Consider the following 24,766-nt stretch of genomic DNA (forward strand, 5'->3'; position numbering starts at 1 on the left):
CGCAGTCTTAACAGGTGAGTGAGAAGAGTAAAAAGGGAGGATTGCAAACATTACAACAGTATTTATATGGCACACCAGTTCAAGCGAGGTAATTTATCTGAACGTCATTAAGGAGAATTCAAGTCCATTCAACAACTGAATTACAAGATCCCAAAATAAAATTCCAGCATTTCCAAAACAACTCATGACTCGTGACGTAACCGTCACAGTAGCCTATATTGATTATAGAAATTTGTACATACAGTAAAAGCATTGATTAGGCTTAAAAGACTCCACTCCTCTAAATACAGTGTAATCTACTATATTCTGAGGCTTTTCCCTAGTATCCTCTGTCTACCTATTTGATTAATTAAATGGTAATGGATTCCCTGATGTTCTTAAATACCAAATACTCTTTTCGAGCTACTGCCTGCTGCTAGAGTGATAACATTTTTTCTATGGCTTGTATTTAAAAAAAGGTAAAAAATAAACGATACTTAAAAATGGAACTTGTCAACCCATTTTGTTTTTTTTAAATTGAAGGCGTTTTAAGAATCAGATTATAAAGATTTTTGTCGGGTAAATAGCATATGAACTGCTTTTACAGAGTAAAGAAAAACTATAGCTTAGCTTTTCTTTTACTGCGCTTGGAATTTTATATACTGGACTATGAGATGACGTCAGTGATCAGCATAGCATGCGACGTAAATGGATACGAATTCGCGTGGTATCTGCTGTGTTCTACAGAATTGAAAAAAAATTTCTGTCTATTATCAGTATGGTTTCAATTCTATTGCTGATTACAGACTAGGTTTTGGTGTATGGCATAAACATTACTAACCATACAACAAAATTGGATTAACCAGTCTTCAGTTGTTAGTAAGGAAAAAATAAGGTCTCCAGTGCTACAAATTGAAAAAATTTGGAAGAATACGAAAATTCCAGCAAGAAAAGAAATTGAAAACGATATTTGTGAATTTCTTGGTAGTAACTGAATGATTTGCTTGTTTGCTATAGAATGAGCTTTAGTTTCATATTTCTAGAAATGAAACTTTGTCATCTTTATACATTTTGGGAAATTCCCTTTATCAAAACTTGTCCTTCAGCGTGTGCTAGGATGACTATAGATTTATTAAGGAAATTTTGGGTTGCCTGGTGCATGGACCCGACTGGAAAGTAGGGCAGTTTTTGACGAGAAATCGTTCGTGCAAAGAGGCGGATTTTAGCATGATGGCGTGCACCGAAGCCTCAATTGTTTTTTATTTATTATTAAGTGACGTGCAAACGATTCTATCCTTTTCTTTATTTGTTTATTATAACACGGTATTCAATAAACCCTTTCCGAGTTACTTACTGTTACTGTTACCGAGTTACTGTTTGGATGGCAAAATTTTTTCGATCGCCTATATTCAACAATGAAAAATGGATTTCGTTCCTGTGAGTTGCATATGAATTGCTTTACGCGATAAAAAAATGTTGAAAACATGTTGCCTAGTTTTTATTTTACAGTGCATCCTATGCACTGAACTAGTTTGGAAAGAAATCACGTTCTGTGGTCAGCGTACCATGTGATGTAAAATGTGTAAGAGTTTGTGTGGTATCTGAGGCACGTTTGAATGTAATAATTTAGTTTGTATTTACTTTTAGTTGATAATTTAAACTTTGCTTGACATGCAAAACAAAATTAGCCCTTGTAACATGTCGAAAACTACATGCTAACTCCTATGCATTTTACGTGGCATTCTTTGCTGACACCGTATATAGACGTCATATCATACAAGCCCAGTGCGTACGAATCAAAGCACTTAAGATAAAAACTAGGCAACATATTTTCAATATTTTTTATCGCGTAAAGGAATTCATCTGCAACTCACCTGAGTGCGAAATCTTTACAATCCGATGCCTAGAACGTTTATAATTTAAAAGTGAATCAAAGTTGCTCTAAAATTTCCATTGCTAAGTTTAGGCGACCGAAAAAATCTTATCACCCAAAAAAAATGGCGGCAGTATAACGGAAAAGGTCTATTTCTTCTATGGAAGCAAAAGTGGTCCACTGAGACAAAAAGGTTGAACACCACTGCTATAGGCTACTCTAACACTCCACACCTAGCATACCACCCTATTGGTTAAACAAATTAAATTTATTGTTACTATGTTAGTACAATGCTGAAGGTTTTTTCTGCATCAGCAAGTCAACGAAGTCAGATATACAGAGTGTTATGTATTCCTCAGTGCAGTCATTCAAAAACGAATTCAGAATGGGATAGAAAGCAAAAGCAATACCGAAGACTACTAAAACAACAAACTGTAAATGAGAGCTTGAAACTTGCATTGGTACGACATCAGTTCATAAGTGGTATTGTAATTAAATAGTGAGAATGACCATTTTCACTTTTTCTTAAAAATGGATTATTATTTATAACAACTAATTTTTAACTAATTTCTTCTCAGTTGCTCTCTCACTGTTTCAGCAAATCTTGATTAAATGTGGTTGTATTTTTACTTCTGGTAGTATAAAGTATATCAAAAGTTTTATTAGGCTCTGATTTTAGTTTTAGCAACTACTAAAACTAAAAGTACTAGTGATACATAATTGAACTAGTAGAGCTATGTTGCACAACTATAGTTTTCCATTCTATCAATTTTTTCAGAAAAAAGCCCCATCTCCAACACATCAAGCAGCTCGGTTTGACGAATATGAATACACTGGCTCTACTGTGCCAGGAGAAAAGAAAGGTATGTAGGCCTACGCATATGTACAATTATACATGAAATTTTTTACGTTGTTTAGTAAAATTTATGATTATCAATTGTCGTTATCAATTGATATTAATTGGATTTCCCAAAATTAATGCAACCAAACTCTTTCTCTTAAGCAGTTGTTAAATTTAAAATATTTTCAATCGTATCCATATCTTGATCGGAATTAAAGTTAAGCCTTTTTCAAGTTTTGAACGACAATAATAGTAGCTTAATATTCAGCAAAGTGTTATTTTTTGTCAGATGTTAGCATTCCATTGCAGCCTTTCTACAGCCCAGTATTTGTTGAAAAATGCTGGTATGATTGGTGGAAACAGAAAGGTTTCTTTTCACCAAAGAATTATATTGCACAAAATAGTGCTGAAGAAGAATCTTTCAGCATGGTAATTCCCCCACCCAATGTCACAGGAAAGTTGCATTTAGGTCATGCATTGACTACAGCTATAGAAGATACAATAGTGAGACGGTATGCTGAATTTAAGCTAAATGATAGAAGTCGGTTAGGTTTTTAATATGACCCATTATTATTTGGTCAATTTTCTACCTTTTAAGCTGTGCTCTTCAATTTCATTTAATTAAAATAATAAGCTAACTTTGTTATTATTGTTGCAGCCAAAGGATGTTGGGGAAAAAAGTTCTTTGGCTGCCTGGTTCTGACCATGCAGGAATTGCGACTCAAATGGTTGTTGAAAGAGAAATTGATAGAATACATGGGAAGTCACGATATGAAATAGGTCGTGACAAATTTATAAATGCTATATGGAAGTGGAGAAATAGGTAACATGTTCAAAAAACTTAAAAACGGCCTTTGTCATTTTTAGTTTTGCTTTCTGTGACAACCTCATCTTTTTCACAATCTATTGTCTTAGCATCTTCAAGTACTGTGTTTTGTATTAAGCAAGGGAAATGACATATTCAACCAGCTTGAGCGACTTGGTGCTTCTCTTGATTGGGGTAGACAGGTATTTACACTGGATGAGAAATATACACATGCTGTAGAAGAAGCCTTTATCAGGTGTCTTTATTGATTATATGCCATGAAGTTATAGTTTTGTATTTATTGTAATGAATTATGCTGTGCAAGGTAAATACATTTAAAGCAGCTTGATATAACCATTGGTAATATGACCTGGGCCACTTCTAGACTTCACTTTGGCATGGTTCCGAATTTTTTCATATAAATATATCTGTTTGATATCACCAAACTTCAGATTTTTATGACCACTTTCTATCACCTCACCTATAGTTTTTCAATCAATCACATACTACCTCACAGCATTTGTGAATTACTGTTGAACTTTATGGACATCACTCTTCAATTCTTATTTTATCTTTTGCACATTGGAGTTTTCTGGCTATGTGCAATTTACCACATATTTTTTTGCAAGCATGCTCTGTGCTACACAACAGTTCATGTCAATCCATAACGCAGTCAATTCTTTCTTGATTGAGGTTTTTGGCATAAAACATGCAGCTTTTCTGCAAATGAACATTTTTTAACCAATTTAACCAATTTTGCAATGATATAGTAATATCTAACCGTTACACTTATCTTATCAAGAGAATACCATGTATGCTGATATAAGATTCAACTATTGATTGCTACTGAATCTGTGTCTGAGAATTACCTTGTAACTAGTAGCCAACTCATCACCACAATAAACTCTGAGTAACATAGTATATTGAACATAATATACTGTGCCTTATATTGTCACTTGACTTGAACTCGGATGATTGACTCACCACACCATGATTGACACATTAATACATTAGCATGGAGATTGAACACAATCCAAAGAAGCAAATAATACCAAACTTACTAACTTATACCCAATCAGTTATTATGTAATTATATTGGCTTTTTTCTAAATTTGCTCCTTTATTAGCTAATAATTTAATCCTATTATAGTAACACAGGGGTGGGCAATTATTTTTTCCATTGGGCCTCATAAGAAGCAGAAATATTTGGGAGGGCCAAGCCTAAAGGCTGAACTCAATTCTGCATAATATTAATTGTATTTCTTAATAAAAAGCAGTAAATAGCATTGTTTTGACAAGTTGGTAAGAGTAGGCAATATATATGATATAATTAAGCAATGAAAAAGTGAAGTTGCCTATTATTTATGCAATGAAATTTCCCAGAGCAATGGCAAACAAAATAAGAACACTTTTTTTAGGAACACATCATATATGAGTGAACATTTTCATTCACATTCACTGCAAAACACATAGTGGGTTTCAAATACTGTTTGAAAGAGGTTCTTAGCATTCTAAAATACGTCACAATATTGTCTTTGTGCTTCAAACATCAAGCAAGGCACATTATGTTGAACTGTCACTGTACATCACTGAACGGTGATTCAGGGAAAAAGGCTTCTAAAGAAAGAGGCCCAGTTCACTGCTAGTTGATGCCTTTCAGCATCAGTCAAATTTTTGTAATTTTCTGCATGTTTCGTGTCGTAATGCTGTCTCAAATTGTAGTCCTTAAACACGACAATCTGCTCCCCGCAAACTAAACACACGGCTTCACCTCCGACTTCAGTAAATAAATACTTAGCAATCCATTTTTTGTTGAAAACCCTGCAATCTGCATCTACCTTTCTTTTTTAGCGTGAGCGGATATTTTTAAGACTAAAGTCGTCTTCAAACCTGCACAGCTGACAACGACCTAATCATAAGTACGTCTTGGTTATTGGGTATTGTTTCCAAGGCTAGGTATTGGGTCATTATGTACGCGAACAAAAACAACTTCAAAATAAAAGCAATTCAGCTTTAGTTCATGCATAAGGTATAATCAGAAAATATCTTTATATTATCATTTCCAATTACCGCAACCTTATAAGGGCCGGTCAGAGTCAACCAAAGGGCTGTGTGTGGCCCGTGGGCCGTACAATGCCCAGGTTTGTAGTAACACAAAACATTGCACCGTACATTGCTTGCCACATGATGTTGCTAGGTTGCAAGTAATATAGCAGTTTACGCTCAATGAGCCAGCGCTCACCACACCAATAACAATTTTTTGTCCTGTTGTTGCAAACTTTGATGATCCACGTCTGGTTTTGGTGGCTTTGTATGTTGTGACCATTCATGCTGTGAAGCCAAAACGGTCAGGTCTTAAGGTTGTAGCATTAAGTGGTTTCTCCAGTATATATTAAATTTTTGTATGAAATTATTTGTAACAATGTAAGTGTATTATTAGTCTACTAGCTGGTACTGTTTCCAATTAAAAACATACATTGCCATGTCCTCTATTGCTATGCAGATTACACAGGGAGGGCCTAATTTATAGAGACGAGCGATGCGTAAACTGGTCTTGCCAGTTACAGTCAACCCTTTCTGATTTGGAAGTTGATTGTACCATGTTAGATGAACCAACTGCTATTAATTTGCCGGGTTATTCCTTTCCAGTGCAATTTGGGGTCATGCACAAACTTGCCTACAAATTAGCATCAAGTGTAGGTAAGTTGACAGTAAAACGATTTCATTGAAAAATCGTGTTGGCTTGCTTATTCACACAAACCTTTCTACTTCTACAAAAATATTAAATGACAAAGTTTAAGATATTTGAAGAAAGATTTTGTTATAAAAATATAGTTGTAGAACTGAAGCTAGGAAAAATGACTTTACCACTACCAAGATAGGATTCTCCATGAAATATGTGGTTTCATGTCTCATGTTTTTTTTTTGTTTTGGTTGATGGAGATTTAGTTTTCTATGTCAACATGTTCCTAACGTGAAAAACTGAATGTTTTGAGAAACTATTGTTTGCAAGTTATTTAGTGGTGATTTGAATATCAATGTCATGGCAGTGTTTGTAGCATATTTTGTGGTTATAGGCATAGGTTATAGATCCAATATATTTGTTCTATGGTCTGATTCTTGTCCATTCCATGCATAGAACAAAGTAACTTGTTCCTGTTCTAGTTGCTGTCATTTTCTCTTTTAACCAGAGTATTTAGAAAAGGAATTTTGTAAATAACTTTTTACTGCTTGGTAAATTTGACTGAGCTCTGAATGTTGTTGAGGAGCTTAAATAAAGGCTCCATGTCAGCTTGATTTTAAAAGCCGAAAAAAAAACGTTTCTGTTTTGGCTTGGTTAATCTTATCATATATGCAGTGCTGAAGTGGATGAAATAACATTTAAGTTCTTATTAGGTGATATAACTGAGATAGTGGTGGCAACAACACGCCTTGAAACCGTGCTGGCGGATGCAGCCATTGCTGTTAACCCCAATGATTCCAGGTATTTCAGGGATAATAATTCTCCTGTTGGCTGTTATTATACAGTACCTTATTCTACGTCCAATTTTAATGGTTTAGTTCATGATGTAAATTTTCTATGAATAACTTGACAATCAGTTTAGAGTAATAAATTTTGCTTGAGATATTCCTCAGTGATTGGCCGCCATGTAAAGCATCCCTTATGGCAAAACAAACATCTTCCTATAATTGCTGATTATGCTGTTGATATGGAGCTTGGTACAGGTATTCATTTGTTCATGTATCTTTCTAACTAGCTTGTTTCAAGCTGCTTAAAGCTTTTTCAAACTCAAAGGCCATAGGCTCATAGCTACACTAAAGCCAAAATTAAATATAGCAAAATAACAAATCAAGTCTTGATTTCTTTGTAGGAGCTTTGAAGGTGACACCTGCACATGACTTCACTGATTTTGAAATTGGCAAACGTCACGATTTACCATTTGAAACATGCTTTAATCCTGACGGTACGGTTTGGTTTCAACCAGTGTATTCCAAAAACAAAAAAGCAAGGGATTTCTCCGGCTTAAATGGTCTACCTAGATTTGTTGCAAGGGAAAGGATACTTGACTACCTCACCAACTGTAATTTATACAGGTACATACTTATGTTTGCAAAAAAATTTTTTTTTTCAAAACTGAAATTGTTGTTTATGTTGCAGAGGATCATATCCACATCAAGTAATGTTACGCACATGCAATCGAACAGGAGATGTGGTGGAACCAATGATAAAAAAGCAATGGTTTGTGAGGTATGAAATACAGTGATAAACCTTCCATGGTTCTAAGACTAGTATTTTTAATATAGCAGTTTTATGTATTTCTTTAAATACTTTGCTTTATACTACATTTGTCAAAAACATTTTTTTTTCTTGAAGTGTTACTTCTGTTTGTAGGATTTCTGAATTAGCTAAAGAAGCAATAAATGCCGTTGAAAAGGGACAGATAAATTTAATTCAAAAAGAAATGTTTATTAAGCAATGGAAAAACTGGCTTAACACTACAGGAGATTGGTGTATATCACGCCAGATTTGGTGGGGTCACCAAGTACCTTCGTATGAATGTACCAATGTACACACAAAGTGAGTTTTGAAAGTTTTTATTTTTGGTACGTTTGTTTTTTGCATATAACGTTTTTAATAATTTCATGCCATATAGCACTACTCAATCGTGTATTTTATTATAGTGCTTTTTTATCACAATTAATGTTTTGCTAATAGTTACTTTACTTGTTAGGGAGTGCATGTGGTTTTCTGCTCATAATCAGCTACAAGCTCAAGAAGAAGCAATGGAAGCATTTTCAGTGTCATCTGCATCTGATATACATATCAAACGGGATAATGATGTTCTAGATACATGGTTTTCATCTGCACTTTTCCCTTTTGCATCTTTGGGCTGGCCAACAGAAACAGAAGATTATAAAAAGTAATTAAAAATGATAGCCAAGGTCAGTTCTTTAGAGTTAATGAGCTACATTTAAATCTTTCAGGTTTTATCCATTAAGCTTGATGGAGACTGGAAGTGATCTTATCTTTTTTTGGGTTGCTCGTATGGCAATGATGGGATTAAAATTGACTGGAAAGGTGAGCGGTTGAAACTGCTGATACAGATTTTGTTGTGTGCTTTGACAGGTTAAAATTCACATAAATAAGACCACTATGTTTGTTTAAATCTGTCTGATGAAATCAATGCCACGGTTGTTAATGATATTGCAACAATATTATAGTAATGGAGTGTCCCTAAGTTGGAATAATTCAAATGTAACTGAGAAGAAATTTTAAATGATATTAATTTTTGTTGTTGAAAATATTTACAGTTGAAAGGACGTATTATTTTGTCAAACTCTTTATACCAGAAACACTCCCACTATAACGACTAGTCACTAAGCCACTAAATGTGTTTCGTCATCCTAATGCCACGTTGCTTATGGAGACCAGAATCAAATAAAAGCCACCAGTAGCCTACTGCTTGACCAGATTAAAAACAAATCATGCGTAAAGCAAGATACAACTGAGACTCCAGCATAAAATTTACCAGGTATTGGTCAAACGCCTAACATAGAATGAAATCAACCACTTAGGTATTCGAACAGTGTTCCCCGCCTTGCAAAGAGGCTAAAAGTGCTCACTTACAACGAGTACGAAGTACACACCAACACTGGGTGACGTATAAGATTAAAAACTACTATATATACTACTATAAGATTAAAAAGTGAAAAAATATCAAACAAATATGTGTGAAAACATAAAAGCTCATGTCTGGTATATGCAACCTGTGTCCTATAGATGTAATAATGCAAATTTCAATACTGTATTTGGTCTCTATCTCATTGTTTTTATGGTCTCATTTTTTAAACACAAAATTACAAATATCTAATATCAATAGATTTCTATGTAGTTTTCATTACAGTTTGATTACTTTTATATTTTTAGGTGCCTTTTGAAAATGTTCTATTTCATCCTATGGTTCGTGATAAATATGGTAGAAAAATGAGCAAATCTGTTGGAAATGTTATTGACCCATTACATGTTATTGATGGCGTTTTGTTGAAGGTAAAACATGTTACAGTACAAAATGTAGCTTTTTCATCTGTTTTAATAATCTGTGTGTGTGTAATATTAGTAGCAACTGGTTTATTATAGTGAGGGCTCGGGACTTTAATTAAAAAAAGTAGAATTGTTCCCGTTTTGAAACCAGTCTAAAATTCTTGGAATGACCTATGGGACCTATGCTTTAATTCGTGATATGGACCCAAGCTTAAATATTTTATTTAAGTAAAAAAAGTAAATGAAACAAACAATTTCACATCATTTTCACTGCATTTTTACCGTAATGTAAATCATGGATGATCAAGATGTAACATAGATGTCACAATTTTACAAAAGTAAAATAGTATCATACTTATTATTATAAGAAGCTGCAGAGCTGTTTTTCGTTAGAAATTAGGAATGATCAGAATCTCTTATATTAGGCCAATTCAAATTTTAGAACACTTTGTTTGTTACATGTGCAATCAGTTGTTTGTTGTGCTAGTTTTAAATGCATCATAAATATAGTTGTAAGGCTCTGTTTAACACTTAGCAGTAGATTTTAATTTCGTTTTTTTCTTATCTGAAAATAGCTGATAAATAAAAGTAAATACAAAAAATTATTGTAAATTACAGATTAATTTTAACAAATACATTTACAAAGATCAGTGCATTCGAGAGAATGATATTAACAATTTCATCTATAAAAGCATTGCATGCACTTAACATACACTTTTAATAACCTCAGCTCTTACTTTTGATGCATCTAATAATAATTGATTTGAAGCAAGACATGTTTTAGCCCTTCTTTGGCTATGTTTCTCTGTTGGTCTTTTGGATGGAGAAATGTATTCCCAGAACTGTTAATCTATGATTTATTACTGTATGATCAAAAAAAGGTATGAGTTACGCTAAAAACCTTAGAAGAGATTAAAAAACGCTCAAAGGCGCTTCACAGAAAATGATATATGCTAGAATATAAATGATAAGTATGGCGATTTTTTTTGACTTGTCAAAAAAAGTCAAAAATTGGTCAAATTTATAGCGTTAGGTCAAAAATTGTCAAAATTGTTTACAAATTGCATTTTCATGGTGTCGTAGAGGTTGCATTGTCAGTGAACTTTTCATTTTACACATTGTAGCCTACATACTGTTGTAAATGGCCCATTTTGTACTTATTGTGAATCATAAACCATTAAGTGAAATAATTAGGTTGATATGGTGTGATGCTCAACACACCTCAAAATGTGTAAAATTTTTGGCTCTAAGTCATTTTGCGGCAGCTGTAGGTTAGGTGCAGCTCTTGTTTCAGTTTTGCTTTAGATACTTCATGTATCTTTAGTTTAGACAAATGTATTGAACAGTTTTTGTTGTGTCTTAGCTGCAGTTTTTTGGCAGTGATTTGTAATTAGCTCATTTCCCTTTTCATAATAGGCTAGGTCTGTGTTCAGATTTTTGCCCTTCTTTACTACAATCAACTTTAACTTTTTGTACAATAATGCGTAATTTAACTACTTGAGTTCTTCATATGTCAAAACTTGTGAAAAAAAAGTTTTTTAATATCAAAAGTTATCAAAATTTTTAATTTTTAGGTCAAAAATTTTCGTTTTTTAAGTCAAAAATAATCGCCCTAATGATCAGTAACATATAAAATAGAAAAGATTAAAAACAGCAAAATGTTATGTTAAAATGAGATTTAAAACGTTAAAACACATACATTGTCCTTACTATGCCACAAAAACAAAATTCCTGTTAGATTCATATTAAATTTTGAAGCTAATGTCCAAAAGATCGATTACTTATACCAAACTTTATGATTGTATTATTAATTGAACAATTAAAATTATGTCAGTTTTAGCAATAATACTGTTTGCTGCATTGTGATGGTTTGCCATTGTTTATTGTGTTTCACAGCATTATTTGGCAGCACATGTTTTTCTATTACCTTGACAGGATCGTGTTGAAGACATTCGAGAATTTGAGCTTGAAAAAACTGATGCACTAAAGGTGGTGAAAGAGTTTGCAGGTTATAATGCTGGAACAATTCCACTTTGTGGAAGTGATGCCCTAAGACTTTCTTTGTGTGCACACAGCACAGAAGTTAGTATAAATTTTAACAATTGTTTAAGTGAAATCTATGACACTTAACTTTAGCGAAACTTTATCTTCAGTTTAACTTAAAATATAGAGCTACTGCCAGGGGTCTCAAACATGAATGAACAAATGAGTCATTTTTATTCTGGACCAGGAGCCTGCTGGCGACTGCTCATTAAACTGAGTTAGACCCCGGTTAACTAAACCACATTTAACTCCAGCCATTTTGTTTATTCCATGGATAATTGTCCGATTTAATCGCCTGGGTTGACATGAAAAACTACAAAAGGATAGAACCGTTTGCAAGGAATTGAAACAAATAATCAAGGAAGGGTATCTGCTGGCGACTGCTCATTAAACTGAGTTAGACCCCGGTTAACTAAACCACATTTAACTCCAGCCATTTTGTTTATTCCATGGATAATTGTCCGATTTAATCGCCTGGGTTGACATGAAAAACTACAAAAGGATAGAACCGTTTGCAAGGAATTGAAACAAATAATCAAGGAAGGGTATTGTTTCATTAAAAAATCATAACTTTCCGAATAAAGTCACATAAGGTTTCTTAGTAAAAATGTTTCCAATTGTGATTTAATAAGTGTTTAATATATTGTTGCAATAGTTATCTGTACACATTTGAAAGCTAACCATTAACCCACACATTAACTCGTTTCTTGATTTGAATAAAATTTACATAACTGAACTTTCGCTCCCTTGAAAATAACAGATTTTTTTTCAAACTTTCATCGCTAATCACTATGATAATTTTATCTCGCCTCTTAGAGAGGTCAAGTTGATTAGGACCGGGTTGTCCAGGGTTGAATTGACTGACTTCCATAATAAACATTTAATAGAACTTTATGGAAAGCAAAGAAAATAGTAAAACCCCATGGTTTCATTTTGTCACTAACTTCGACAGTCATCTATAATTTTTATGCTAAATATGAATTTCCATGTCTCGTTGTACCCACAGCATGCGAGCATGCAAACCCAAGAATCATAATCTTGAACGTCAAAGATAAGCTGACTTTTACATTTTACCTTCTTATTTTAAATTCACCATTGTCAAATCATAAAATGTCACAACAGCCGCTTCAGTATTTCACTGTAAATGCAACACTTGTTTCATCATTTTTTAGCATAATGAATTTAGAACCTATGTCTGGAATGCTCCATCTGACATGACATTACTTTGCATGGTAGACAGTGTTAAATGTATCGTTTTCACTTAATTTACGCTTCCACTTTTGCAATCTGGATAAGTTGCAGCAAATACTACAATGACTTTATGGAAGTTATACAGTGAAAATGATATAACTCAACAAAATGAACTTTAAAAATCAACCTTCGCAGCGAGAAGTTATGAAAATTGCAATCTGTAAAATGATAGACTTTGCAAATTGGGGAACAAAAAATAGCTGCATACAACCTGTGGTTCATGTATTCAAAATTTGACTTATGCCATTTACTGGTGTGTAAGGGTTACATAAGACATCAGTGCCATACATAAAGTGGCAAATCGGAAAGTTTTAATATACTATGTAATTATCAGAGATGTGCACGAGCATGCTCCAAGCACGCTCCTTTATTTAAATGCTCCATTTTCAAATTGGGTCCTACTTTAAATCTATCTTCGCTCTTCACTCTTTTTTTTTTGCACAAACAACACTATGAAAGCACAAAATAGAAAAAGGGTCTTAAAAAATTTAGGTTAAATTGAAAATCTAAATTTATTTTGCTGCTTTTAGACTGAATTAAAGCATTTAACGAGTAACTACTTGATGTGTGATCACCTTGCTATAGGCGTATACCTTTGAATTGCTAAAATCGCTCTTTTACTCAGCAAGGAGCGGGAGTGATACTCTTTTTTCAGTGAGAAGCGTGAGCGACGCTTTTTTAAAAAGAGCGATTGCCCAGCTATGGTTATTTAATGTTTATTGAAACAATTTCAAAACTAATGTGGCCTGGTTAAATAAAACATTAATTTTTGTCATTTATCAAATGGTGTAGATAAGAATTAGTTTTATACATTTAAATTGATATGAGTATTGGAATATACACAAACTTTGAGATTGCTTTGAAACTTATTGGCTACCTTATTTGTATGACTTGTATAACACCGTGGTTATTGGATAATTGATGAAACTAATAAATTTTCTGGAGTGGTTTATTTTTCAGATTTTCTGTTTTTACTTTGCATAGTTTTCCTAATACCCTATACTTGTCTTTCTATATAGGCACAGAGTGTGAAATTCAATGTAAACGAGCCAGAGGTATCAAGAAAACAGTGCAACAAAATTTGGAACATTTTTTTATATGTTCAACGATTTTTCAGCGACCATGCAAACTCTGAGGTTAATTCAGAAGAAGATTTTGTGTATCTAGGTTTATTGCAGAATTTCGCTTTAAGATATCATAATTTTTTGTTTACTGTAGTTGATATTGGTGTCGAAATCTTTATCCTTGGACTGAGAAAAGTCTTTGACCGACAACTTTTCGATAATTCCTTATTACTCAGCTCCAGTTACCGAGCTTGTTTTTGTACAAGAGCTTTTTTTGGTGATTTAGAGCTTTTCAGAAGAAGCAAACATTGTTGATGCCTTGCTCAATGGTATTACAACGGTAGCCCCGGTGCCACTGGGTATGGAATTCTGGTTGCGTTATTTCCAGCCCTGCACTCTAACCGCTCCGCCACTGAGCCAACTTACTTGCTTATATATTAATTATCATTATGATCCATCACTAAATGATATCTAATTATAGCTAAACAAAAGCAAGATAAATCAAGAAAGCATGAAAGACCATTTCAAGCTGATTGACAAGTGGTCGAGAAGTCAGTTAGCTTTGGCCGTAGAAACCTGCAACTCTTCTTTGAATCAACATAATATCGCTGTGGCATTACAAGCTGTAAATTATTTTTGGAGAAATGTTTTCAGTTCCATTTATTTGGTGAGTTACCTACTGTAATTATTGCTACACAGTATAGGTAATACCATGTATCAAATAAAGCCATACGTACGTCTAGCGCAGTGGTTCCCAACTGGTGGTCCATGGAATACTTTTTGGGGGTCCATAGGACTCTAACTATAATAATGTATAGACTCGTACATAAATTGCCATAATGAAACTAAACATTATTTTGATTTGCATGAGTTCAGGTGTCAACTGTCAATACACCAAGCAGATTGTATTATTCAATCCAACTTATGCCCACCATTAATTGAACGTTTCACTTATGACAAAACAATGTCTTTTTGGAATAAATACAGTGGTAAAATTTCCAGTTCTAAACATCTGATACATCATCAATGATGATTCATCATGCATAACGACAGTATTTTCATGTCATGATGCACACATTAGTCTACATCTGGAAGTAAGTCAACAAGATGACAATGATCAAACAGAGTACACAGAATGAAGATGAACTACCGGTTATTATGTTCTTAAATTTCCGTTTTGAAATTTAAGTGAAACTAAAAGTTTTAAATGTAGTTTAAAAACTATAATCAGAGGGTAAGAGCCCAATACCACTCCCGACATTAAACAGCCTGTGAGCAAAAAAGAGAGCTCAAAAGACAAGGGAAAAGGAAACTACTTAGTTACTAAATATACACCTTTGTTTTATGTACGTGTATGAGAGTTTCTGTGGTATTTTCTTAAATGATTAGTAAAGTTAAATTTGATCACAACGAATTGGACGTTGTTCTTTGGATTCTTTTTCTGTCAACATCCAGTTGGAAGCCATAATTATCATTTTAAAACATATTTCCAAAGAAATAAAATTTCTTTTATAACGAACATTATTTTGGTGGTCTCATAAAGTCTAAAACCTGTTCTAATGGTCCATGGCTTAAACCGAGTTGGAAATCACTGATCTAGCGCTTTACCTCACAGAAATATTGCATAATGGCAAGTTCTATAACATTTTAAAACCTTTTGAGCGATCTTACAATTTGCATTACCAAGGTTTACAACTTATGACATCATAAAGTTATTCTTTTATTCTGCTATGGTAGGTTTACTGTACTGCTTTACTTGGAAAGCGTTTTACGAGGGTTCCTACACAAAACGACAGCATAGAATTGCATTTGAACGAGGTAGACCTCAGCTCTGATTACAGGGTTGCCGTTGCTTTAAATATCATTGATCTTACGGAGACAGCCTTGAGGCTGTTTAGTCCATTTGCTCCCTATTTAGCTGAAGAATTGTGGCAACGCATACCTCATAACATGAAACATAATGCTGAGAGTGTTTGTATTGCACCCTATCCACTTCCAGAAATCGTAAGTTTGTGTTTGAAAAGATGGTATTATTTTATGGTATTTCTCTAGGTTGGATGTTATTACTTTTTCTCCTAAACTTACACGGTCCAGAAGGTTTTATTCTGTTGTTTACTAATATATCTTTTAAGCAAGGCTTGCTGTTTTCTGCTATTGTTAAATACTTTCGCAAAGATTTGTCTTGAAATTTGTTTTCAAAGATTTGTCAAAGATGCTACTTGTGTTTTTTTGTGATTTGATCACTAAAACTTCCCTTTCTGTATGCAGCATAACAAAGATAGAGACGCTCAAATCGATGAACAAATGAAAATAATTCTTTCTGTAGCAGACTCCGTAAATCAACAGGCGACCCTCCATCATGTAAAGAGGAGCTGTCCGGTTGTGATAGTTTGCAAAAATCAAGATACTTTTAAAACAGTATCGCGAAATACTGACCTTTTGCGGGTTCTAACCCAATTTGGCGATGTAGAATGTCATACTTTAGATAATCTTAAAGATCTTCTGACAAGTTGCGCTGGAAGTGTAGATGAAGATTCTGATGTCTCAATCGTTTTTAGATTTTCGGTCAGTGCCAAACAATTTTATCATTTGCATGAATACTTTTGACGTAAGACACGTATCCGTCGCTCATGTCGTCATTAATGTTTCTTTCTGCAGGCTGAAGGATTACGGGCGTACATTGAAAATGAGGAAACAAAATTTAAACACTTTGAAACTTCAAGAAACAGGTGGATCAAAAAAGTAGATGCGCTTGAAAAGAAAGCTCAATTTAGTGACAGTCGAGCCAAAGCACTAAGCGAGGTAAATTTTCCTGATATGTTACATCTATCTTTATGCTGACATTAAATTGGTGATTTTGATGAGCTTTCCTGTAAATTTTGTTAATAGCAATGTAACCAAAAATTTGGGTTTGAGGGATATTACATACATTTTGATAAAGTTCCACTGAAAAATACTTTGCTAACCTAAAACATTCGTTGTCTTTTGTTTCATTTTGCAAAGCCTTAAAATGAAAATACAGTGGAATGAAATAGTACATTCATTGCGAAATAATGTAAATTGTTCACGTTAAATTAGTGAATTAAAGTAACGTAACCTGGTAATTTCATTCGAATTTGTGGCTTTTGTGACTGACATGATCATATTTATACATGAGCTTTTTAAAGTTAAGTGTGCTTTGCCGACTACAGCAAAATATACCAAATTGCAAGTTGCCTATAGTTAATACCTGGTTTTGTTTACTGGACATACAATTGCGTCAACCTTAAGTTGTGGTTTTTCTGCTGTATTTAGAATTTCATAGCTCATGAAAACGCATTTCTGTAAGCTTGCATTAGCCTGACATTTGTTCGAAACTATTCGCACCATAAACAACGTGAGTGTGAAACACTGCATTTTTTGTGGCAAAGTATTTCTTAAATCCAAATTACTCAATCATTTTTTAAATCAAGATTTTAGAAGTTACCAAGAAATACCAAAAGATGAAGAATATGGAAGATTCCGTGGAACGACTAAGGAAGCACTACGGTGTATAGCAGACTAGTTGCAAGATTTTCAAGCCAATTGCAAAGTGCATTCAGTGACTCATAGCGACTTTCACGAGCAACATTTTTTACGCTTCGCAATCTTTTTGCCGCTCGTTTTACCTTTGTCTCTTTCATGGCACTGTCTCATTAAATTATTTGATATTGCTTGATCAGCTGATTATTTTGTTTTGAAGGGCTGTTTAATGCGACCTTGTCCTTGTACGAATAATTTGAAAGCTTTTAAAATTAACAAAGGCACTAGCGAAAACTTACTCATTGTACAAAAGCAATGGGATCGAAAGCCGGCAGCGCTTACAGCGTCGAATATGCACTAACGCAATCCAGGTTCGAAACTAGGCAGCTTCATATGTTTGTGGTAGCTGTTGCAGGCGATATTTATATCCCTCTTAATGGGTCCATTTGTTTCTCTGACGGCCATATAACAGTATTCTTTATTTCATATCACAAACTTCTTGGCGGTGTGGCTTTCTTCTACGTTGGTGGTTTCACTTATTCAAGTTTAATTCTTAACTCCACTCGTGTTTTTGTTGGATGCTACGCCGAACCTTTTTGCTAACCTCTAAATTGGAGTTGAAATCTGCTAATCTTATGTGATATAACCGAATATATTGTGAGCGTTTTAGTCACTATTGTTATTGATGTGATGCTCAGAAATTGCAAGTTATCATTTTCCCTCAAATTAGAGGAAGTACCCTTGCAAAACCATGGAACACTAGGTTGTTGCAGAACCCTTGTTGAAAAATGCTGCGTTAGAACGAAAAAAACTCTGTATAAACCTAACCTAAATCTGTTTTCAATCAAATCCTAAATTCCTTCTGCGAGCTTTGATTTTACAAGCAATTTTTCAAATTTTTTTTATTTTGTAAAGAAGAACTTCTGAACACACAGTGATTTACTACTGTTTCAAAATTTCACAGGCAAGAAAGGTGTTGCTAACAGCAAATATCTGTTGCTGTAACAAGAATATCAGTTACAGATACAAACCATAAAAAACACTCGGTATATTTTACGACATATAACACAGCAATACACATACCTTGTGATTTTAAAAAAGATTTTCAGTTGGTAGAAAGACGTATTGACATCAAATATCTACGAAAACCGATGCATATACAGTATACACTATACAGTACTATGAAAACTTTTTCTGAAACAGCGAAATGCATTGGCTTCCACTTCAAATATGATGATTGCGTAGTACATATTCAAAGCTAAGTTTATCAAATCACGTACTACTGTCAGATTTGTCAAATCTCTCTAGTCAGCTACACAAACTTTTTTCAAGTGTAAAAAGGCTTATTGGCAATCAAACATGGAGAACATAAAAAACGTAAGTGCAACTGAAGAAACAGTATTCATAAAGAAATACAAAGCACCAGCAAGTTTGAACTTAAAACATAGAGTTACAACAAAAATCAAGTCCATAATAATATTCCTCAAAAGGCATCTTCATAGTTGAAATTGTATTACCTTTCACTTCATTTACATATTTTCAATTTCCCTTTCTGACGTAATTCCTGCACCAAGATGACGCACTGCAATCTGTGATGATTGTCCGCAGCCACGTTCAAAAGCAGGTGGTACAGTTTTTTGTGATCTCTGGCCTACGCAGCCTTCTAAAACCCAAGACTGAGAATTTCTCCCTTCAATAGCAGAATTTCCATTTGGATCTTTCGCTTTACTATCTATAGGTGGTAATATACATAGTGGTTTTGGGGTAATGGCTGCGTTGCCTCCGGATTGAGACACATCGGAGTAAAAAGGTCGCTTGACAATCTGCGGAGAACTGCTACTGCGTAGTTGCTGTTGGCTGGGGCCTGTATGATCCATAAACTCCATGCTTTTAGCAGCCTTTATCAAAGATGCTGAAGATGGCCTGCTCTGCTTTACCAGAGCAGTATTATGCGGAGAGAGCGAAAACCGACATCTTTCAGTCCTGCAGGATGATGAGCTAATGGGTCTCATTTCACCAGATTTCGAACTTCTATGGAGGCGTCTGTTTTCAGACGTTTTAGGTTTTGATGGTGGGGTCGGTGAACAAATTACACCTGCATTACTTTCCTGGGCTATTAGCTTGTGAAGCTTTGAGCGAGCTTGATTAAGTTTTACTGATAGAATTCCAACTGCATTCGCACGTGAATCCAATTCAATTGTCAAACTGCTGATAGTGTGCATATGTGCCTGTAAATGTATGTTACTAAATTTAGTTTAAAAACTAAAATGAACAGGGAGAAAAGAAAAATTAAATAAGAAATTATTTAAAATATCCATTCATATATGTTGGCACATCAGCAGTACTTTACACTAAGTAGGCCCTATGACTTAAACACTATCTGGCGTCAAGAATGGGGTTCTAGGTAAAGAAGCTGCTTTAGTGTAGTTTTTCAAATAGAAAGGCATTTGCTGGTTTATGATGAATGTAAGTTAGTTTGTCAAAAACATGTGTTACTTTTAAACTACGTTTACCTTGTTTATAAACAAATGCCCTGCAAAATGGTCAGAAATTATTTCAGCTATGGGTCTGCAAGTAAGAAAAGGTTGCAAACCACTAGTCTAGCTCTTGTACTTTAGAGCAGTTGAACTTTCAATCATTTCCAGGAATAAACATAGCACCTAGTGGGCAAAGTTGGAATGTGGGAACATGGCAAAAAGTTTTTTTGATGTTACTAATATATGTTCTTTGAGCTATAAGAAATCAGAAAAGTTTATACTTTGAAACATTTCGAGTGATATCATTTCGTAATGATGTCAAATAGTAAGCGCTCTCTCAAACACAATTTTCTACATTTTTAACCGACTAAAATAAAAAGAAAAAAAGTTGTTTGCAATATTGTTAAGATCAGGGATGTCCAACCTTTTATTATAGTGGGCCGCATTGTCACTTGAAATAATTGAATGGGCCGCAAAACCTATTAAATTTCAAGAAAAATGGGTACATGAAGTACATACTTTTGGAGTGAAAATGACTAGCGGGCCGCACAAAAATCTCAGGCGGGCCGCACTGTGGCCCGCGGGCCGCAGGTTGGACATCCCTGGTTAAGATAATCTGAATGATGAATTTCCAGGATAAATTGATACAAAAATAATGATTTTCGCTTTGAAAATATTTGCTGACACAGGAAAGAACATGATGTTCCTACAAGGAAACGTTGCCAATTAAAAACAACATAAAACGGTAAAAATCAACCTGTATCTCTTTTGTAAAGCTCTTTTCTTGGGCAGTGATATGTTCTTCCATTTTAACCAGATGCTTGTCTCTTAGTTCTACTTGTTGTACCAAAGATATTTTTTCCTTGGTTAGTTCATCAACTTCATTTTCCAGAATTTTCATTTTTTGAAGGTTTTCCTCATCTATATACATTATACAATGCATTTACAATAGATGAAACAATAGCAAAACTTTAAATAAGCTCTATTTATATATTCTACACAAAAAAAGATCTAACAGTCATGAAGATGTCATTGTTATACATACAATGCAAAAATTTAAAAAAAAATAAGGTCAAACAATTAATATTTGCACCAAATTGAACCTGAAATTCTCTCATAAATATTTCTAGTCGTCAGTTTTTCCTTAACAAGTAGTTTCATAAATAATTTTCAGGAACTTTAAGCTTGGATTGCATAGCCCATAGAAATAATGAGCTTTTGAAATTTAAATTTTACCTTCAACTAAAGATTTATCAACAAAAAGGAAATAGTCAAAATGTTTCCAATTTACTTTTAATACAGTAAAAAAGATCAGATGGTATGTATGTAGTTGTAGAAAGTGAATAATTGTGTAATGCTGATAATCATAAATAATTGTAATTAAGTAATGCTTGCAACTTAACCTTTGAATTGTAATTATACCTTCATTTGTAAGCACATCTGAACAGCAACCATACCACAGGAATTTGACATACAATTTAATAAAATCTACATAACTACAAATCATTCCAAAGCTTTTAATGGATACCTGCTTGTGTAGCTTCATCTTTCATTGCAACATCAAACAGAAGCTCTATCAACAAAACAAATCCTTTATATGAGTATATATACATTATACCAACCAAAATTTGATTTTTAGTATGCCAATGAATGAATAAAAATTAGCAACTATTTCATTGACTGGCTATCTAATTGGTAGCTTCACATTCGAGAGACAGGTAGTTGGTTGACACAGGGGAAAGTGCTTAGGTATGGGCCCGCTTTTTTAGCCTCTAAAGCATAGGTGTCAAACTCCCGGCCCGCGGGCCACATCCGGCCCGCTTTACATTAAAACTTGGCCCGCAATGCTATTTTATACATTGAACTATTTCCGGCCCGCGAGATCATTGTGCAGTATAACTTACTTTTTTCAAGCAAGAAACAAGATTATAACAAATCGCACAATACAGCAGCACAACAGTTGCCTCATCATGCGATAGAATAAATCGATTTATTCCCAGCCAAAACCACCAAAAAAACAAAAATTTGGTGCTGTTTCGCTGGCTGTTCCAATTCATGTACTCGTGTCACGAAACGTTCAATCAAGTTTTATCCTTACGGCCCGCGGCGTTAAATAAGTTTTGAGTTTTGGCCCCTGGTGCGATTGAGTTTGACACCCCTGCTCTAAAATAGCCCCAATTCTGGTGTGCAATACATATTATCCCTAAACATTGACTCAAATTTAGATTATTATATTAGCTCATGCCTATTACATTACTGGTAGGTTATTATATTAGCCATGGCTAGCTCTACATTCCATTCCATTCATGATAAATGAATTAACTTGACTTTTTTATCATTTATAAAATTTGGAAATCAAAAAGTTGAGTTGAGGTATAGGGCTGTGGGCAACTGTGAAACTCACCAAAAATTCAGTGTAGATATACTTCGAAATAAATTGTAACATTAGATACCTAAGTATAATAATTGCGAAGTGTTGTTTGCAAGAAGAACCAATTACGAAATCTCATAACAGATTTTATAAACAGCTTGGTTGTTTTTGGTTCAAAACTATGTTAAAATAGGATTTAAATCTTGAATCAACTGCATTATTTTAGAACAATAAATTAATTATTTTGCACATCTCTAGGTATGTATACTGTATATATATATTGTATAATCTATAATATATTATTGTATGTTCATATATACAAATGCATTATAAACCTGAACATTTCTTTTGCAGTTGCTGTATTTCTGCATGCAAACCCTTCAATGTGTTAGCATGCTGGGTTTCCATAAAAAGAATGGATTTTCTTGCAGATTCAAGCTGTGTCTTGAGAATATCAACCGAAGTCATGTTGTGTAGGAATAAGCTTTTTACTAATGCACTAAATAACTAGACTATAATAAAACCATTCTCCATTCACATGAAATTAGTGACTAATAGAACATTCACTAATGCTTAGTTAGCAAAGCACGCAATGACAACCTGAATTAAAACAACTCTAAATTATATTAAGTGTTAATGTTAACTTCTACTTTACAGCGTACAGGCAAACTGGCGCTATGCAATCGAGTTCTAAACAGTTTGACATGAAAAACAGTGTAAAGAAAAATATTCAGTACCCGAAATATCTATGTCATTTATCAAAAACCCATTTTGTGGGCAATAAATTCTACTTAGCTTCGCTTTTTGCAAAAAACGCAACAGTGCATTGCAGCGTAGTGTGCAAGACTGCAAGGTTAGTACAGTAGTACTAAGTCAAATAGAGCAATGCATTTTCCCCTACATCATCTATGATCCATTCTTTGCTTTCACTAATTTTAAGAAATTCACCAAGTTTAACTCATCCAGTGGTACAAACTATTACGTGGACTTTTTACAGTAAAAATTAAAAAACACATTACTATTTTGTGTTGCCTAAAAAATATGTGTCTGGGGTAGAAAACAGAGTGAAAAAAGAATCGGTATACGAGTTATCAGTTAAAAAAAATCTTCACTGGAGCATTATGCAACTTGGAAATTTTTTAACATCAGACTACAACATAAACATAGAATGCATTTTATGCTAGATTTTCTTTTAGAAACAGTATGATGTATTGTATACACCATAAATCTTTAAACAGTTTTAAATTAATGCCAAGCATCAAACAAGTTAACAGCTAGAAACATGGAATATTAAACGAAAGGTTTCCAGTCACTTTTCACTGAAAACTATTTAGCCTACATAGCACTAATTTTTGACCCAATCTTTTTAGAACAAAAATCTCCTTTACTTTTTCACTCCCATATGAAGATGGAGTATTGAGGATATATTACGTCATAATTTCTTTTCTAGTACCTCAAAACTCCTTCCCCTTCAGGCTTTCAAGTCGGAGTGCAAAAGTATAAGACCCCATAATTTTTGCCCTCTTCTTCAACTGTCACGCGTTATCTAAGACAAAGTAAAAATTTTTAAATACATATGACGTAGGGGTAGGAGTACAACATTTTGCCCATAAACAGAACATTTGCAAATATCTTTCAAAGGCCTCGCCGATTTTTACTTGATGAGGTGAAGAATTTTGTTTTCGGTGAGGGATCCATTGCACCAATTTTGGGGGTGAAAAAGGGTGTAACTTTTCAGCAAGAATGATTTTTCACAAACTGAAAACTCTGAAACTTCCAGGAGTTAAAGGAGAAAGAAGCAGGAGAAATTTCAGTGACAAACAAGCAACTTTTCGATGAGTTTTGACAGTGTTTCCATTATTGTACAAAAACTGGGTATTGGAGTTAATGGTCTGCCTGTAGTCAGCTCTCAACGTGCCTGTTTCTGTTGCGTTATAACTACAGTTGTACCTTAGCTAGAAACGTAAAACTTTGGATTAACATAATCTACACGGACAGCGTTTTGACGCAGTATAAAAACATTTTGTAAGTTGTTTGTTTTTTGCAGAAATCTGATGCAAAGTCAGACGACCGCATACAGAGTGTGACCGCAACTAAGCCAACAGACCCTAGACTGGAAGAAAGATTTAGGTTATAACATTTAAGCTAGGTTAACAGGAAGCTATCAAAAATAGCTTTGAATGCGTGATTTTTCCAGTGAAATAGGCAACCGTTAACTTCAGGCTTCAACTCATAATTGAAAAAGTGTTTTAAAATCAAATTGGTTGTCCACAACATAAAATCTACTGATTAACTAAGCTCAGAAGCTAACCTACGTTTCACAAACACTTTCCTTTTAGCCTTCGCAATGAAATTACGGCCAAATCCTTAACAACAACTTTTACAACATAGAAATCAAACTTAAAGAATGCTTTACATTGCTAATGCGAGTGCAATCCCAAAAGCAATATAGTTCATGCAAACACGATCAACAGCTTAATACAATTACATAAATCTGCATGCTAATCAATAAAAATTA

The 24,766-nt window shown here is 34.0% G+C and overlaps 2 protein-coding genes across 2 annotated transcripts; one reads left to right on the top strand and one right to left on the bottom strand.

Annotated features, from left to right (window-relative positions):
- Window positions 1–1,123: 1,123 nt before the first annotated feature.
- On the top strand, window positions 1,124–17,591 carry LOC143448341 (uncharacterized). Its single transcript, XM_076948038.1, has 21 exons — window positions 1,124–2,313; window positions 2,631–2,715; window positions 2,983–3,205; window positions 3,352–3,516; window positions 3,638–3,754; window positions 6,002–6,198; window positions 6,895–6,982; window positions 7,124–7,224; window positions 7,371–7,593; window positions 7,658–7,747; window positions 7,892–8,077; window positions 8,232–8,420; window positions 8,485–8,578; window positions 9,428–9,547; window positions 11,477–11,623; window positions 13,855–13,971; window positions 14,381–14,566; window positions 15,637–15,903; window positions 16,168–16,464; window positions 16,558–16,701; window positions 17,352–17,591. The coding sequence occupies exons 1-21, from the start codon at window positions 2,143–2,145 to the stop codon at window positions 17,433–17,435; spliced, it is 3,291 nt and encodes a 1,096-aa protein (XP_076804153.1). The 5' UTR covers window positions 1,124–2,142; the 3' UTR covers window positions 17,436–17,591.
- Window positions 17,592–18,287: 696 nt separating this feature from the next.
- LOC143448342 (uncharacterized) lies at window positions 18,288–24,577 on the bottom strand. Its single transcript, XM_076948039.1, has 5 exons — window positions 23,907–24,577; window positions 22,584–23,794; window positions 21,406–21,450; window positions 20,635–20,798; window positions 18,288–19,628 (listed from the first exon to the last, which is right to left on the bottom strand). Exons 2-5 carry the CDS (start codon window positions 22,714–22,716, stop codon window positions 18,930–18,932), a joined length of 1,041 nt encoding a protein of 346 aa, XP_076804154.1. The 5' UTR covers window positions 22,717–23,794; window positions 23,907–24,577; the 3' UTR covers window positions 18,288–18,929.
- Window positions 24,578–24,766: the final 189 nt, after the last annotated feature.

This window comes from Clavelina lepadiformis, chromosome 3 (genome assembly GCF_947623445.1).
Source record: "Clavelina lepadiformis chromosome 3, kaClaLepa1.1, whole genome shotgun sequence".
Classification (NCBI taxonomy): Eukaryota; Metazoa; Chordata; class Ascidiacea; order Aplousobranchia; family Clavelinidae; genus Clavelina; species Clavelina lepadiformis.